This window comes from Brassica napus, chromosome C3, assembly GCF_020379485.1.
Source record: "Brassica napus cultivar Da-Ae chromosome C3, Da-Ae, whole genome shotgun sequence".
Taxonomy (NCBI): Eukaryota; Viridiplantae; Streptophyta; class Magnoliopsida; order Brassicales; family Brassicaceae; genus Brassica; species Brassica napus.
This window is the reverse complement of record NC_063446.1, coordinates 42,723,087-42,740,632: the sequence shown is the minus strand read 5'-3', so window position 1 is coordinate 42,740,632 and position 17,546 is coordinate 42,723,087. Positions and strand designations below refer to the sequence as shown.

The following is a 17,546-nucleotide window of genomic DNA, read 5'->3' as shown; positions in this document are numbered from 1 at the left end:
AGTCGGATGAATTTGCCTTCGAGGACCCGCCTAGCGACGATTTTCGAGTTTTATGGAACTCTAATCTTGGTAGATCACGATTGTTAGCAAGTGACGTTTCTGATCTTCCGTTCTGTATCTTCTTTCCTTTTCTCTATTTGTACAGTTGATCATCCCGACACAGCCACTTATCCTGAAGAGTTCATAGCGGGTGCTCGAGCAGTCGCTTTGCTCCCTTAAGATCGGTGGCAGAACATCACCGTCGAGAAGATTCGGCAATTTTCTGACAGAATTTCCTGAAGTAAGTGTTCTTTCGTATATTTTTTTTTGTTTTGACGTATTCAAACTCGAGCACTCGTCCTTTTATAGGAGACTGGAGATCCGATCTACTGCCTGTCATTACAGGCAAGAAGCGACGATTCTCTCTATTTTCCCGAGCGGAGCAGAGGCTGATTTGCGAAGCGAGGAACTTGCCAGATCTGAGTGCATTGTTGGGATCTCGATTGGGCGGATCATCGAGTAATAGGCCGCCGACTGCTCCTGTAATACGAGAGGAGCCTCGGACCGCAGTTGAGTCTTCGGTGTCAATCCCCGAGTCTACGAGCATTGTTCCTTTGGGAGAAGTCGTCACGAAGAAGCCTGCTGGTCCTTCGACAAAGATGGGAAAGGGGAAGTAGAGGCCTGCTTCCGATTCTTCCGCTGCGACGGGCCGAGAAGGGTCATCAGAAGCTGTTGTTGCTGGGACTCAGTCTGATGAGCCTCCCAAGAAAAAGACTAAGAAGCCGAAGAAGAAGAAGAAGATCGTCGAAGACAACGTCACCGAGGATCAGACAGGTCCCGACGGGGAACATATTGATCATGTTGGGGGCGTGCAGGATCGGGTGGTCGCTGTCCAAGAGGACTCTAGCGACGGTGCTCGTACTGGCGGGGACCAAGACGGCTCGCCGATCACTCCTCTAACAAGGAAGAAGAAAGAGAAGCGTGCGGACAATTGGGCTGCTTCCAATGCCTTAGTCGTTACAGAGCAAGGGGAGAAGAGCGGGGAAGAAATCCCACCTCCGTCCGTCGGTAATACTCACAGACCGCTCCTTCGTCCAGTGGTAGTGGTTCAACTCGAAAAAGGGGCGAATCAATTTTCCCGATCAAGTCGAGTTTAAATATGACGGTGATACACCACTTTCCTATGCACCCGATGAATGCGCCGAATTAATCCGTCAGATGCGAGGAGGCGCGAAGAACATGCCAAAGGTGAAGGATCTAATCTTCAAAGATGTCTATATCGACGAGGCGAGGACCAAAGTCATGGTAAGGATCAGGCTCTTTTCTGGTCGTTTTTCCTTTGTCGATTTAGTGACTTTAAATTGTGTTTGTGCAGAGCGATGGTAGTATGAACTATGTTATCGAGAAGTATGACTCGGCTCTGAAAGAGACCATCGCTAAACTGAAGAAAGACAAGAAACTCGCCCGAGTGAAGGAATTGGCCCTCAACCGTAAGACGGGTGAATTCAAAGCGGTCACTGACAAGACCGCGAAGGAGCATAATCGGTTACTCGAAGAGAGAACAGCCCAAAAGGCAAGTTTACTGAGAAGTTAGAGGAATTGAAGGGTAAATTCCAATCTTCTCGTGAACGGGTTGAGGAGCTTGAGCGAGAGATGGCTACTTTGGAGGCAGAGAAAGCCGCGTTGGAGGAAGAGAAGAGAGTTGCATCTCTGAGGCATGAAGGATTCTCGGAGTTTGAAGGATTCTCGGAGTTTCGAGGTTACTCACGAGCGGGTCCGTGTCAAAACTGCCATGATCGCGAAATGTAATCGTCGATTCAATAACATCCGCGATCGGGAAGCTCGTCGTGAAGACTTCGACAATGCTCGCCATCTTCATAGTCAAGCGTTTGGGACCAGGAAATGTCTTGAGTCGCTAAAGGCGAATGGGCGCGATATTCCTCAGGAAGCTATAGACCTGTTCCTCGAACAGGAGAAGCATTTCGAGTTGGAGGCTGAGAAGCTTAAGATTGGCGAGATCCCGGAGACTGATCTATCTTTATCCCCGCTTCAGCTCGAGTCGCCGTTCCTCAACAAACATGTCTTAGCGGGAATAGATCCTTACGAATCGAATGCTGCCATCGTTGATTCTTGAACCGCGGTCTTCTTTCGGACTCCAAGCAGTTCTCTTGGTGATCAATCGGAGAGTCGTTCGAAGGACGCTGAGTTCGAGCCCCCGCGAACTTCCGGTGGTACTTCCAAAGAGGCCTCGGGGTTTCTCGTTAGTCTGGTGATAAGGACTCTATACTCTCGGAGAGAGCAGACGAGATCATGAAGGAGTTCTTGAAATCTCTGACTCTTCTCAAGAAGACCAAAGTGGCTCTGCTGACGAAAGGCGAGACATAGAGCCAGCTGGCGATGATGCGGGCATGGAACCGACAGAGTTGGGAATAGCTGTGAACGAGGAGGCGGTTTCTACCGAGAAGCAGATCGAGCCGACAACTAGGAGATCCTTCGAAGTGGAGCCAACCCCGATCGAGGAGGTGCTTCCTACCGAAAAGGACGGTGATGAGACAGCTATCGCTTCGTCGGAGGTTCCCGAAGGAACCAGTATTCCCGATGGTGCTACGGGAGAATGATTATATATGTTGTTGTTGTTTTCTTTAGACTTTTGCTTTCAGCCTTGCGAGGCTTTCGTTGTTGTAACTCTGAACCCCTTTGGTTTTATTTTGCGGCTTTGTCTTTCGTCTGAACTTTAGTAAGCCTTGTGATTGTTTTTTTTGGACTTAGAAGTTTTTCAAATGAAGTTTGCCTTATCTGCGAAACGAGGTTTCTTGGACTCGGAACTGCCGAAAGGCTTTTTGACGAGTCGTCGATTTTTGTTTCTGACTTTAAATTTTAACGATTTTGATCTGGCAATGTGGTCAGTATTTCGAAGTAAACCTGAAGATTGATCAGATGGTTTATCGAATTTAGATGCGTTGTTCTAACAGTTCGAGTCATCAAAACGTTTAAACTTTCGACTTCGAAGAAAATCGTCCATTTTTGCGAGCGACAGCGGTTCTCAGTCTATCTTAAAGTAATCCTAGGGTACTCGGTTGGCCAAACCTGACTTTTAAAGAATTTTATGACGGTTGAAAGCTATCGTCTCGATCGTATCGGCTGAAGCCGTGACACGACCGAAAGTCCCCCGGGCATGTGTTTGATCAGGACATGCTCGCTAGTGGGTGCGAGTGATAGTATGTTAGTTCGAGAGACGGAGTCATGCTCGTGCGTAAGCATCACAAGAACAATTTCGTACTTCCTCTCGTTGAAAAGATTTTTTTTTTTTTTTGTTATAGCTGGACCGGTTAGCCTACGTACCTCGGGGGGTGGATCAAGCCATTCGTAGTTCCTTTTTGGTGAGCGAAAGTGGCAATGGATGCGCATTCACTCGTTTTTTTTTGGACGGGTGAAAGTGACTGAATGTCATTCACTCATCGGTTTTGAGGTTTGATCGAGTAAAACTGGCAGTTACTTGTTAGATATGTTCTCAAGAGTAATATCTTCGGCGATGCATGGAGTTCCATGCTCTGGGAATGGGTTCGCCAGTCGACGTCTCGAGTCTGTAGACTCCCGGTTTGATGACTTGGGCGATTTTGTATGGTCCTTCCCAGCTTGTCCCGAGCTTGCCTGCGTTCAGCTCCTCAGTGTTTTCGAACACTTTGCGGAGTACGATATCGCCCAGCTCGAGAGGTCGAGACCTGACCTTCTTGTTGTAGTGGTTCTCGATCTGATGCTGATAATTCTGGATGCGGAGCAGAGCTTGGTCGCGTCTTTCTTCGATAGCGTCAAAAGCGTCGAACAGCATGTCACTGTTAAGCTCGATGTTTCGTCGCATTTTTGATCGATGTAGGCTGGTTATGTTCACTTCAGCGGGAGCCATAGCCTCGACTCCGTGGGCCATTGAGAAAGGAGTCGATTTCGTCGCTCCTCGAGGAGTCGTTCTATGCGACCAAAGAACACCGTCGAGTTCATCGGTCCAACATCCTTTTTTCAAGTCGAGGCATTTCTTCGATCTGTCTATTATGATCTTGTTCGATGCCTCGGCTTGACCGTTGCTCTGCGGGTACCGCGGACTCGACGTGTTGAGTCGAATCCTCCACCTTTCGCAGAATTTCCGAAACTTTTTTGATATGAACTGGGAACCGTTGTCGGTCACTATTTCGTAAGGCAGGCCATGGCGACAGATGATGTTTTTCTCTACGAACCGTTGGACTTATTTTTCTGTTATGTTGGCGAAGGCTTCCGCCTCGATCCATTTCGTGAAGTAGTCGGTTAAGACCAGGATGAACCGCTTCTGTCGAGAGCTCGGCATAGGGCCGATTATGTCCATTCTCCACCGCATGAAAGGGTATGGAGCTGTCATCGTTCGTAGTAGCTCCGTTGGGCTGTGGATTGTTGAGACATGTTGTTGGCACTGGGCGCATCGTTGAGCGTATGCTTCGCAATCTGCGTTCATCGTTGGCCATAAAAGCCAAGGCTTTTTACTTTTAGGGCGAGTGCTCGTCCTCCAGAGTGATTTCCTGCAGCGCCTTCAGGCGTTTCGGCCATGACAAGGTGCGTTTCCTCGCCGTGGATGCACTTCAAGAGCACTTTGGTCGCGGTCCATCGATGGAGCTCTCCGTCTAGGACGACGTAGTGAGCACTTCGTGTTTTGAGTCGTCGCGCAACCCACTTCTCGGGAGGTAGCTTTCCATCGACAAGATAGTCGATGAATTATGTCCTCCAGTCAGTGACTTCGATTCGTTCATTTGCGGTGTCTTCATCCATGGGGACAGCTTCGGTTATGGGTGCTACGATGGTCGTTTCGCTAGGCGGGAGCACGATGCTTGGTTTGTCGATCTTGTGGATAGGAATGGTCCATTTCACTTGATCGCGCAGCCTGCTGCCCAAGGCAGCGAGAGCGTCGGCGCACACGTTTTCTCCTCTGGAGACTTTGGTGAGTTTGAAGAATTCAAAGTCTTTAGCGAGTGCTTGAACGACTTTAAGGTATGTGTCCATTCATTCGTTGCGGGCATTGTAGTCGCCGCTAAATTGACTGGTGACGAGTTGCGAGTCATAATACGCACTGAGCCGTTTTGCTTTGACCGCCTTAACGTGTCGCAGACCTGCTATCAATGACTCGTATTCTGCTTCGTTGTTCGAAGCAGTGAAGACGGAACTGAACGAATGTTTGATTAACTCGCCTAGTGGTGACTGCAGTTGGACTCCTGCTCCCGATCCTTTGTTTGTTGACTATCCGTCGCCATGGAGTATCCAATTTTGACTTGGAAAGATCAAGTCCTCCTCTAGCTCTGGTGCGAGCTCGATTAGGAAGTCGGCGAGGACTTGCGATTTTGCTGCCATTCAATTTTTGAACACAATGTCGTGCTCGCTGAGATCGATAGCCCACTTCGATAATCGTCCGGACTGATTGGTGTTCTGCATTACTGTGCGGAGCGGTTGATTCGTCAGTATTTCGATCGTGTTCGATTGGAAGTAAGGACGCAGTTTCCTTGCTGATGTGATGACGGCGAGAGCCATCTTCTCGAGGGTGGGGTATCGAGTTTCTGGGTCGATCATTCGCTTGCTCGTGTAGAAGATAGGTTTCTGTTTGCCTCGATCCTCTCGGATGAGGACACTGCTGACCGCCGTAGAGGATACTGCGATATAGAGAGAGAGTGTATCACCGGCTTCGGGTTTAGATAGCACGAGAGGAGTCATAAGATACTGTTTGAGCTGTCCGAACGCTTCTTCGCACTTTTCGTCCCAGATGAAACGCTTGTTTCCACGCAGCAGCTCGTAAAAAGGGAGGAATTTATCTGTGGACCTGGAGATGAAGCGGTCCAACGCTGCAATCCTCCCCGTTAGTCTCTGAACTTCTCCCCGTTCGTCGATGTAGACCTCCATTGTGTTCCCCAGTTTGTCGGCGAACATTCGATTGACGAGTCATTGGTAAGTCGCACAGGCGTTCTTAAGACCGAATGGCATCACTTTGTTGCAGTACGTCCCTCTATCAGTAATGAACGCTGTCTTCTCTCGATCATCCGGGTACATCATGATCTGATTGTAGCCCGAGAAAGCATCCATGAAGGTCAGGAGCTCGTTTCCAGCAGTCGATTCGACTAATCTATCGATCTGCGGAAGCAGGTAACTGTCTTTGGGGCAAGCCTTGTTTAAATCGGTAAAGTCGACGCATACACGCCATTTTCCGTTCTTCTTCTTGACGACAACCGGGTTAGCCAACCACTCCAGGCAGCGCACCTCGGTGATTGAACCGGCTGCGAGCAGTCGCTCGACTTCCTCGTTGATGGCCTTGCTTCGTTCAGGGCCAAGCTTGCGTCTTTTCTGGCGAATAGGCTTGATGTTTGGATCTACATTCAACACATGAGACGTTATGGCGGGATTTATTCCCTTCATATCTGATGTTGTCCAAGCGAATGTCGATGCGTTCTGCTTCAGGAAGTCGATGATCGCGCGTTGCATTTCTTCGGAGAGGAAAGCGTAGACTCGGACTACTTTGCTTTGGTCGGATTCGTCAATCGTTACTACTAGAATCTCATCTTTTTGAGATTGGATTTGCTTTGCTATTGCGTTGATTCGAGGAGTCGATTGTCGCAGCTTCACCGTTGTAATTAGTAGGTCACGCGCGGCCTGCTGGTCTCCTTGAAGCGTTTGTACTTGACCACTTTGTCGAGGGAACTTCACGCACTGGTGATACGTCAATGATATTGCCTTTATCGAATGTAACCAGGGGGTCCTGAGGATCACGTTATATGGAGCCTTTGTTTGGATAACGAAAAATTTGACTGTGCGTGTTACCCGGCATGCGTAGACCGGAGCTTGATTGTTCCGATCATCATTTCGGAAGCTACGTTGAATCCCGTGAGGGAGCGAGATGATGGATTCATATCGCGCAGGTCGACTCCCATCTTATCGAGTGTATCACGAATGATGAGATCGACCGAACTGTCGGTATCGACCAGAACTTTGGCGACGTCACACTTCGCGATTCCTACTTCGACGAGTAGGGGGTCATTATGAGGTAGGTGGACGCCGATGGCATCGTCAGGTGAGAAAGTGATCGGGGGATCATTCTCAGGTTTCGATGGCCATTTCTTCGAGGTTATTGCCTGTCGTCGATGGTCTTTGACTGACGAACCGAGTCGCCACAAGGAGGCGAGCCTCCCATAATTACGTTTGATAAAGGAGCGCGCTCGACCCATTTGTTTTGTAGTTTGATCCTCAGGTCGCTAGACGAGTCTTCGACGATAGGATCATGTTTTTCGCCGTTCTTGGCTTTTGTCTCTTCCAGCACACAGTCGATTGTCTGCGACTTTCACATGAGCTTGTTTCTCAAGTCATTCGACCCTTCAGGTCTGCTGTTCTCACTCGGTCGCTGGCGGGAGTGTTCGTACGAGTCGTGGATTTTGTTGTCCTCCTCTTCGTCTGAGGGGGAACTTGGTCGTGCGAGGATGACTTGGACACGTCGACGATTACGAGGCTGCTCTTCTTCGACTTGTGCTTCGCTCTCGTCCTCGTCTTCCTCTTCTTGTTTGTCGTCCTCTGCGTGTTTGGGTCAGGCTCCGGCCTTGTCTTGATTCTTCTGAGCTTTCTTTTCATTGTTCTTGCTCCAGCTCTTGGCGTTGTTTGGCCTAGGCTTGGGAAGCTCGACGTTTGCTGTTCCGTTTTCGTAGGATGAGAAGAGGGCATCGACTAGATGCCTGCAATTTCTCGTATCGTGCGCCTTGGATTTATGGTAGCTGCACCATAGGTTTGGCTCGGTCGACCCAGGATTCGAAGTTGAAGGCGCCGATGGGGTTTGCAGCTTCTCGTCGTTCTCCCAGACGTTCCAACCCTTCTCGCGCACGACGACAGTCGATCCCAAGGTATTTTTATCTTCGACGACATAGACGAAGTTTTTCGGCTGGTTGGATTTGTTGCCTGTGGCGTGCTGTCGAGGTTCTTGGCGTGCCTCGGGAGCTTTTGGAGCTGCTGGTTTAGCGGTCGCATTCATCTTCTTGAGTATCGCTGCTGTGTCTTCTTCCATTCGGATGAAGTTGTTCGATCTGGCGATAGCATCCTGAAGCGACTTGGTGGGATTTCTGTAGAGATCCTCGCGAAACAGGGACTTGAAGTAGAGGGTGTTCATCAACGCATCAACGGCGATGCTGTTGGGGACATGCACCTTTGAAGCGACAGCTTTGAACTTTTTCATGTAGTCGCGGAGGCTCTGGTTTGCTCCCTGGGATAGATTCTACAGGTCGGATAGGGTCGCTCCCTGTCTCGTGAACATTCTGTACTACTTGAGGAAAGCGGCCGATAGGTCGTGAAAATCGTTGATGGCATCTCGTTTCAATCCAGTGAACCATCCGAGGGCTGGTCCTTGAAGACTCTCGACGAAGAGCCAACAATAGCCTGCGTCTCTTTCCTCATCGGAAAAGTTGGTTCGACCCATTACGATATTGAAAGCGGTGATATGGTCAGTGGGGTCGGCCTTTCCAGCGAAAGTCGGAAGGTGGATTTTCTCCGCTGGTCGGTACCGTGCATCGGTGATTCGCCGGGAAAATGAGGTTTTTAGGGTTTCGGCTAGGACGTGTTTGATTAACGGCGCGGAGTTGGGTCCTTCGAGCATCCGGTCTTTCATATCCAGGAACGACTGCTTAAGCTCGGCAAGTTCCCGGACAGTGACGAGATCTACGCCGCTGGGTGTTTGGGCCTGGACGGCATTTGTATTTGCTGTTGTCTTGACGCCGGCTGTTCGATAGGTGTCGAACAGCTGTCTCCGAACCGTCGTGGCCGGATCTGCTGAGTTTCCGGCCAAGGGAACTAAGATTGCGGCGATAGCAGCTGACTGCTCGTTCTTCGCCTTCTGAATGGCGTCTTGCTGAGACATCCGTTCTAGTATAGTGTCTTCGAAAGCTGCTGCTGTCGGAGCAGCTTCTGTCGGTGGTGACTCGTCGCCGGACGGCAAGTCTGAGCGAGCCATGATCTTTGCTGACGCTACTCTGTCTGCCCCACGGTGGGCGCCAACTGTTTGAACCAAGACTGTCGATAAACTAGTAAAGAGATAGGGACGAGTTCTCGTCGGTGCGTCAAGACAAAGATGTGTTTTATTAGATCAAGAGATTGCTCAGTCGTATTACAAGGAGGGGAAAACAAGGAAGTGAACCGGCGAAAGCTGGTTCGCCGGAGAATACAAGTCGACGAGAATAGAGAAATGAAACCCTAGTTTCTAGCCGAAAGTAAGTGATGTAGAGATTTGCGGATCCTTTCATCATTTCCTCCACTCCTCCTTTTATAGATGGTTGCTTGTTGACCTAATTCGTCTTGACCTAATGGGCCTCTTCGTTGATTGGGCCGAGCTGTCGGACTGCTATCTTGGATCGTCGAGTCGGCTGCTTTCAGTCGCTCGTTCGGTCGGCTAAAAGCAGTCTGGAGTCAAGTCGATCGTCGACTCGCCAGTCGGCGTGCCAAGCCTTCCCTGTTTCAATTATCTGTTTGAGCAGCTATCTTGTGGGCTTTTTGGGAGGGTCAGGTCCATATCCAACAGGAACTTCCCTGTCAGATTGTTTACTCGGAGAGACAGAAGCACAAGTGAAGAAAGTGAGCCTAATTCAGAAGGAACTTCATGTTCAAGATTGTTGGAGGATAGATCGATGGTCCAAAGGGTAGAACAGTTGGATTTGCTTACTGGAATCCCACCTCCTAGAACGTTACTGCTCATGTTCAAGTGTTGAAGCCAAAACAATTTCCCTACCTCAAGAGGGATACTACCATGGAAAGAGTTGCCTGAGAGGCTAAGAGATGTAAGGAAAGACAGGTTACCGATAGAGGGCGAGATAGCACCGCTTAGTTTCATCCCGCTAAGGTCCAAACCAGTGACTCTCTTGTGTCTCCTGCCACATGTTACTCCCGTCCACTTGCAGAAAGCAAAAGAGTCATTCCATGAAGCCAAGCTGTTCTCTGATAGATGAGACTGGAATTCTACCAGTGCTTGCTTGTCCGTCTCATTGTTAAATTTGGAAGCCTGACAGGAGAGCACAAGAGCATGTAGAGAAATTAAACGAAAGAGCATAAGCCTCATACAAGGAAGATATACATTGAAAATAACTAATTTTCTGTTGTGTTGAAAAGCACAGCTTTATCTTTGTTTGTATGAAATGAAGACAACTGCTTCTGTATTTACACCTTGTGAGGGGTTAATTATTTCAAATGGACGTGGTCTAATATCACTAGAAGTAAATTTCCAAAAGTGAAAAAGATACGAGATCCCTTTATCTTTTGGAGAAAATTATGGACAAATATGCTACTTTATAAAAAGAAACTTGTGGTTTAGTCAATAGTTAACAATAGTGGGGGACGGTGACATAAGTCTGCAAAGCTCGTTCTCGCGTGACTTCTTTTGAGTCATCATGAAAATGAAGAGTAATGAAATACATACCTCACCTCGGATACTTTGGCTCCATGTCGTTTCCAGTTGACATGTCCAACAGCAGGAATCCAGATTTCTAGAAGATGGCATTAGAGTTATGGAAACTTTAGTTTCTTATTCATGCATAAGAAACGATATATAGATGAATAGATCTAATAAACGTCAGTAACGGGTTTCTTTTGCACCTGCATAGTGAACCAAATTAAAAGACTACAATAAAGGGATCATCTCTTTGTAGAGTTGTCATTTGTGTATATTTTGTAAGTTGGTAAACTATTTCGAATCTGTTAGAAGTTGGAGTAATTTGGAAACTGAAAAAGCATGAACCTGAAAAGATCAAGTTGGAGTCGATTTCTAAGTATGGTGTCGATTGACACCCTTCCTTTTTCACGAGGCTTTCCAACTTTGAAGAATATTGAAGAAAGGTCCATGAATTTTATTTAATTGCAAAAAGAGTTAATTCGTGTTTTAAACTTTATCTTAGGATTTTTAGAGTTTTTGTAACTTACAGTTCTATACTTGGAGATTAGAGATAGAGCTTTTTGGAGAGAAATCTAAAATCATACCTATCGAGAGACGATTTTGAAATCATGTTTATTACTTTACTCTTATTATTATGCAGTTTATTCAGATATTGATCTGTGTTTTCTTTATCATATCTTAGTAATTCTATTGTTGGATTTATGGTTCCTCAAAAGTATCGAATGAATTTCTAAGACTGGATAGAATCGTTAGGGAAATCCATTAGTTCTTCGTCTAAGTTCTAGTTCTTGACTGATCACCTTGAATCTAGATCACCTTGAATCTAGATCCTAGGATAATTGATAGATGTGACAGCATGATTAATTACATGAACTGAACTTAGATTGTTTAAATACACTCATTCGCAACTCCAATTGGTGTTGGTATTTAGTGAACTATTCAAACTTGATTTTATTGCTCGTCTGAATTGATTGACTGCACATCAAGAGTTGGAATTATAGAAATTATAAATTAGATCGTCTCTTGAACAGGAGTTGATTAATTATTGTCTTGAGTTTTGAGTTCAAAAATGATTCCTAGTTAAACCCCTGATAATCTATATGGTCTGTAATAATGAAATACATGCGAGTTTCCCTGAACTCCTAATTAAACCCCTCATAATCAATATGGTCTGTAATAATGAAATACATGCGAGTTTCCCTGAACCTAGCGCCTCTCATCTCTGAAATTTACAACCAATTTACTTTTAATTCTCGCTTACTGCATTTCATTCTCTATTGTTTAGCTTAATTCAAAATCGATAGTCTATTTTTTTTTATCCTAGAGTCTCCGTGGATGTGACTTTTAAATACTACTTTGGACCTGTTATTTGAGACAGTAGCTTAAAGGAATAATTTGAGCATATCAAAATTTGGCGCTGTTGTCGGGGACTCTTTCTAATTGCCATTAGACTTAGTTTAGAGTTTTGTATAGACTTTTATTTTATGTTTACTTACTAACTAGGAGTTTTCCTTCGCATGCACATGAATAATAATTTTAAATATATTATTTTTAAGTTTAAATTTTGACATTATTATTTTTATATTTTAACTTCACTTGTTTGGAAAAATCCATAAATATAATCATATTTATTTTTATTTGGTTTAACTTTTACTAATTTATAGTCGTTTTTTAAAATTCAAATATAACATGTACTGAAAATCTAAGTTTTTTATTATATAGCTAATGTGGTTGTTTAATTTATTTTAATATAAGTTAAATTTAGAAAAATGATAAAAGATACAATAATTTTTATCAAATCTTTATTATTCAAAATCATTAATTGTCATATATTCTTTAGCCTAATTAGGCAATTCTATTATTTTTATTTTAGGAAAGAATGAAGAACATTAATAATTAGTTTATCCCCTATATATTAATTGAGAAGCATTTGAAAAATTAGAACCTTAATTTTGTATTAATTAAAAAAAACCTCAAATCCTAGGTGGCACTCTAAATTCCATTTCAAAGAATTCTAAAGCATCTAATATAAAGTATAGTTTAATCTAATGGTGTCACATTATTCCATAATTATATAACACTAGAGAACATTATATTAACCTAAAACATAGGAACTGTGTATTATTTCCTTAAATAAAAGCTACGGAATTACCTAATATGATTTACATATATATGGCAATTAATGATTATGAATAATAAAGATTTGATAACAATTTTTGCATCATTCTTCATTTTTGTTTAAATTTATATTATTAAAACAAATTAAACAATCACATTAACCATATAGTAAAACTATTAGATTTTTTCTTATATGTTATATTTTGAATTTTTTAAAATGACTTTAAATTACAAAAATGAGGAAACCTTATATGTTATATATATATTTTAAAACGACTTTAAAATACAAAAATGAGGATACCTTATATGTTATATTTTTCTTATATGTTAGAATTTTCTTATATGTTATATTTTGAATTTTTTTAAAACGACTTTAAATTACAAAAATGTAAGTTTTCCTTAAGTATACGACTAAAAATATTAAAATGACATGTATCAATTCGATGGTTGATTTGAAAGCTTTCAAAACCATATGGAAGATAAAAGTCAAAATAATTTAACTGTGGAAACAATACTGTTCATTTTTTTCAAGAATGTGTTCGATGGAAAAAATAAGGTTTTGTATGTCATAATTTATTTAATGTCCAGTAAAGAACATTATATTAACCTAAAATATAAGAAGTGTGTATTCTTTCCTTAAATAAAAGCTACAGAATTACCTAATATGATTTACATATATATGACAATTAATGATTATGAATAATAAAGATTTGATAACAATTTTTGCATCATTCTTCATTTTTTTTTTTAATTTCATATTATTAAAAAAAATAAACAATCACATTAACCATATAATAAAAATTTTAGATTTTTTCTTATATGTTATATTTTGAATTTTTTAAAATGACTTTAAATTACAAAAGTGAAGAAACCTTATATGTTATATTTTTTTTAAAACAATTTTAAAATACAAAAATGAGGACACCTTATATGTTATATTTTTCTTATATGTTAGATTTTTTCTTATATGTTATATTTTGAATTTTTTAAAACGACTTTAAATTTCAAAAATGTAAGTTTTCCTTAAGTATACGACTAAAAACATTAAAATAACATGTATCAGTTCGATGGTTAATTTGAAAGCTTTCAAAACCATATGTAAGATAAAAGTCAAAATAATTCAACTGTGAAAACAATATTGTTCATTTTTTCAAGAATGTGTTCGAGAGAAAAAATAAGGTTTTTATGTCATAATTTGTTTAATGTCCACTAGAGAACATTATATTAACCTAAAATATAAGAAGTGTGTATTCTTTCCCTAAATAAAAGTTACGAAATTACCTAAAATGATTTACATATATATGGAAATTAATGATTATGAATAATAAAGATTTGATAACAATTTTTGCATCCTTCTTCATTTTGTTTAATTTTATATTATTAAAAAAAATAAACAATCAGATTAACCATATAATAAAAAATTAGATTTTTTCTTATATGTTATATTTTGAATTTTTTAAATGACTTTAAATTACAAAAATCAGGAAACCTTATATGTTATATATTTTTTTAAACGACTTTAAAATACAAAAATGAGGACGCCTTATATGTTATATTTTTCTTATATGTTAAATTTTTTCTTATATGTTATATTTTGAATTTTTTAAAACGACTTTAAATTACAAAAATGTAAGTTTTCCTTAAGTATACGGCTAAAAACATTAAAATGACATGTATCAATTCGATGGTTGATTTGAAAGCTTTCAAAACCATATGGAAGATAAAAGTCAAAAGAATTCAACTGTGAAAACAATACTGTTCACTTTTTTCAAGAATGTGTTCGATGGAAAAAATAAGGTTTTTATGTCATAATTTGTTTAATGTCCAATCCGATCAACCCATGATGTATTAATTATAGTTTTGTTCCATTATTTTTAATAAAAATTGATCCGATCCATCGGAAAGAAATTATATAATAACAACAAAAAATATTTTATATATATAAATAAAATGATCAAATATATAAAAGAAACTATCGATAATATATACAAATAAACTCACACGTCTTATCCTAGTAGTTAGTTAATTAAAAGGTTATTATATATTTAGATGGACCAACCTCTTTTTTTAAGGATTTCAAGAATCATTGTGGTGATGACATGTGCGTACCTCAAATTAATGTTGCAATGTTTTTCTTTTGATATATAGGGATATTTTCTTTTTGAAGTTTTTCAAATGAAAAATGTGGTTAAAGCTGAAATAACCCTTAATGAAGTAGCTTGATTACAAGGATCCAATCCTATAGATCTGACCGACCCAAACCTTACCCGATTTAACCTCGATCCTAACCTAAACTACGGTATTTCCTCCCAATCGTCAATATCTCTCTCACTTCTCTCATCCAACTCTATCTCTCTCTCCCACTCTTGGAACGTAGAAACCAATGTTTTAAAAACCGGACTGGATACCGACTCGGTATAGCTACTGGTTGAGTGGTCGGACAGGTTCAACTGGTCAAACCGGGTTTTTCTATTTAAAATAAATAAATACAATCATATATTTACACTATGTGGACCTAAATGTAATTTTACATATAATATGTTCTATGTTCTTTTTTATTAATTAGATAATATACAGTAACCATAAGTTTAGTTATATATATAGTTAACAAGTGAATATTATATCAACTGAAATTGATAAAACAAAAACAAATGATTGACTGTTTAAATTACGTATTTATATATCTTTACAGCTAATTTTTTAAAAAAATTTGAGTATAGCAAAATAAGAATAGAATATGAGAATTAAAAAGAGATCTTTTAAACATTTTTCTTTGAAAAATAGAAATTAAAAGAAAACCAATTAAATAGTAAAAGTTAAACATTGATTATGAAATATTAAATTTTAATAAAAATTGAAAAGACATTAGTTATATGTTGATTTCCTTAGAACCGGGTTTTGAAGTTGAACCGGGTCACTGGGGGAAACCAAACCAGACCTCTTCAACTAACTCCATTCATCGTCCACAAGCGAAATACATCAGACAATAAACATGACCACTTTGTGTTCCTCTCCACCAACTTCTTCCTCATCGTTCTTGTGACAGCCCATCCCGCTCACTCGGAATCCGGCTCACAGCCCTGTAGGGCACTGGCCCCAACCCCTCCATTATGAGTTCTCTCTAACTCCATAACTAGGTTGTTGGTGAGTCTCGAACCCAGGACCTCACCCTTTAACAACACTCCTCCAGGATGAGTTGTCACCAATTGACATGCAGTTAGAGATCGTTGGAGGTGGCTGGGTGATGAATGATGAGGTATGTTTCTGTGACGTGCTTTGATATGAAAAAGAACTATGTTGAGATGAACTAAGTTACTTCTTTGATGTTGTGTGCAGGCTAATTCACATTACGAGCTCAAGAAAGAGCTTGCCCTGCATAAGAATCTGGAATATAATTGGCGTCAGAGTTGGGGTGCTATGGAAACAGCAGATATTTTTGTTCACATGATGCCTTTCTATTAATACGATATCCCACACACTTGTGGTCCAGAGCCTGCATTTTGCTAATGATATCATTAAAGTTAGTATATGTTTCCCATCTGTAAAAGTAGAAGAAGAAAATGCTGAAGAAGCTGATAGGAATTATGGAAGAAGAGGTAGAACTGATAAACAAGCTGTGTATTCTAAACAAGAACCTGAAAAAAGTGAGGAGAATCTCGTGGAGACAGAGGATAAAACTGATGAAGCTGATAAAGAAATTGTGGAAGAAGAGAATTAAAAGATGAAGAAGGTGAAAAAGTTGTTGAAAATTTCTGAGGAAGAGAACTGAAAAAACAGAGAAAGAAGGGTAGAAACTGAGAAAAAATTGAGGAGAAAACCGAAAAAGTGTAAAACAAAGGCTTAATAGGTTTATGTTTATGTTATATTTAATTATTTTAGGATGTTATCTAAGTATTTTAGATGTTTAAATACTAAGAAGATGTGTAAATTAGATAACTGTTTACTAAGATGACAAACACTAAAAAAAATACTATAAGAAGATATACCAAAAACGGATAACACATTAAAACACCTTAGGATAAACTAATAATAAAAAATTATACATGTAAAACATGCAACCGTTATATACATATATTGAATATATTATTTACATTTATTAATATATAGTAATCTCCAATGTAGTAGTAATACTATCTTACACATAGTAATATTTTGACAAATTTTAAATTTATTTACTTAAACCGTGACAGAAAACAAGTTTTTGTAGTAAACCCAAAGATTTTACACAATAAACAATTTACAAGAAATACATATTTTCTTGATTCTCCTTATTATAGCCTTACTATTCGCATACTAACCATTAAAGTTAAGGAATCATTTTGGGAAAATGATGATTTTTCCTAAAATTATGTAAAATAATCATCTAAATAGTATAAATAGACATATTTACTATATACATAGTCTACCAATAGAAATTGTTATGAGTCATATACACTAAATATATGTACTACTTAAATATATATGAGTTTCAAATTACACATAGTAAAACTAGTAGTCCTAGTAGTCCAAATTACACATAGTAAAAACTAGTATTCCTAGTTGTTCAAATTACACATAATAAGACTAGTAGTCCTAGTAATACATATTACACATAATAAACCAAGTACAAAACACAAAACAACTTAACATGAACCATTTCCTCATTCAAACCACTCTCCCATACCTCTTCCTCTTGCTATGGCTCTGCGTCTTTTTCTCTTCCACGAGATTCTCCAACTGATGGAAACCCTACTTGTTGCAGTTTCCCTTTCTTCGTTTCAAAATCTAGAGGAAATACTTTTAGTGTACGTATAACTTCTTCCATGTTTTTTAATCTTTCTGAATACGTTCAACCAATCAAGAGTACGTGACCTCCTCCATTGATTTCTTTACCACAATAGTGTGGCATATATTCATGACATGAGACTCCATAGAAGAACTCATATAATATTCAGTATGTAACATAGTTAAAACTTTTGTAAATAATCAACCATAACTCCATAAATATTTAAAAAAAAAAACTCCATAAGTGAGGTCACTATGAAATATTATA

The 17,546-nt window shown here is 40.3% G+C and overlaps 2 protein-coding genes across 2 annotated transcripts; one reads left to right on the top strand and one right to left on the bottom strand.

Moving 5' to 3' along the window:
• Positions 1–5,928: 5,928 nt before the first annotated feature.
• On the bottom strand, positions 5,929–7,205 carry LOC106436528. Its single transcript, XM_013877491.1, has 2 exons — positions 6,802–7,205; positions 5,929–6,739 (listed from the first exon to the last, which is right to left on the bottom strand). The coding sequence occupies exons 1-2, from the start codon at positions 7,203–7,205 to the stop codon at positions 5,929–5,931; spliced, it is 1,215 nt and encodes a 404-aa protein (XP_013732945.1).
• A 2,112-nt stretch (positions 7,206–9,317) lies between these two features.
• LOC106436526 lies at positions 9,318–9,835 on the top strand. The gene is given in 3 exon segments (XM_048749652.1): positions 9,318–9,398; positions 9,489–9,663; positions 9,666–9,835. Coding segments are annotated over 3 exon segments (426 nt in total).
• Positions 9,836–17,546: the final 7,711 nt, after the last annotated feature.

Excerpts from the sequence above, each read along its gene's own strand:
- LOC106436528 (XM_013877491.1), bottom strand. The coding sequence starts at position 7,205 with ATGGGTCGAGCGCGCTCCTTTATCAAACGTAATTATGGGAGGCTCGCC. Across the intron at positions 6,740-6,801 it reads CTCCGGTCTACGCATGCCGG|GACCCCCTGGTTACATTCGA; the intron begins GTAACACGCACA and ends CGTGATCCTCAG.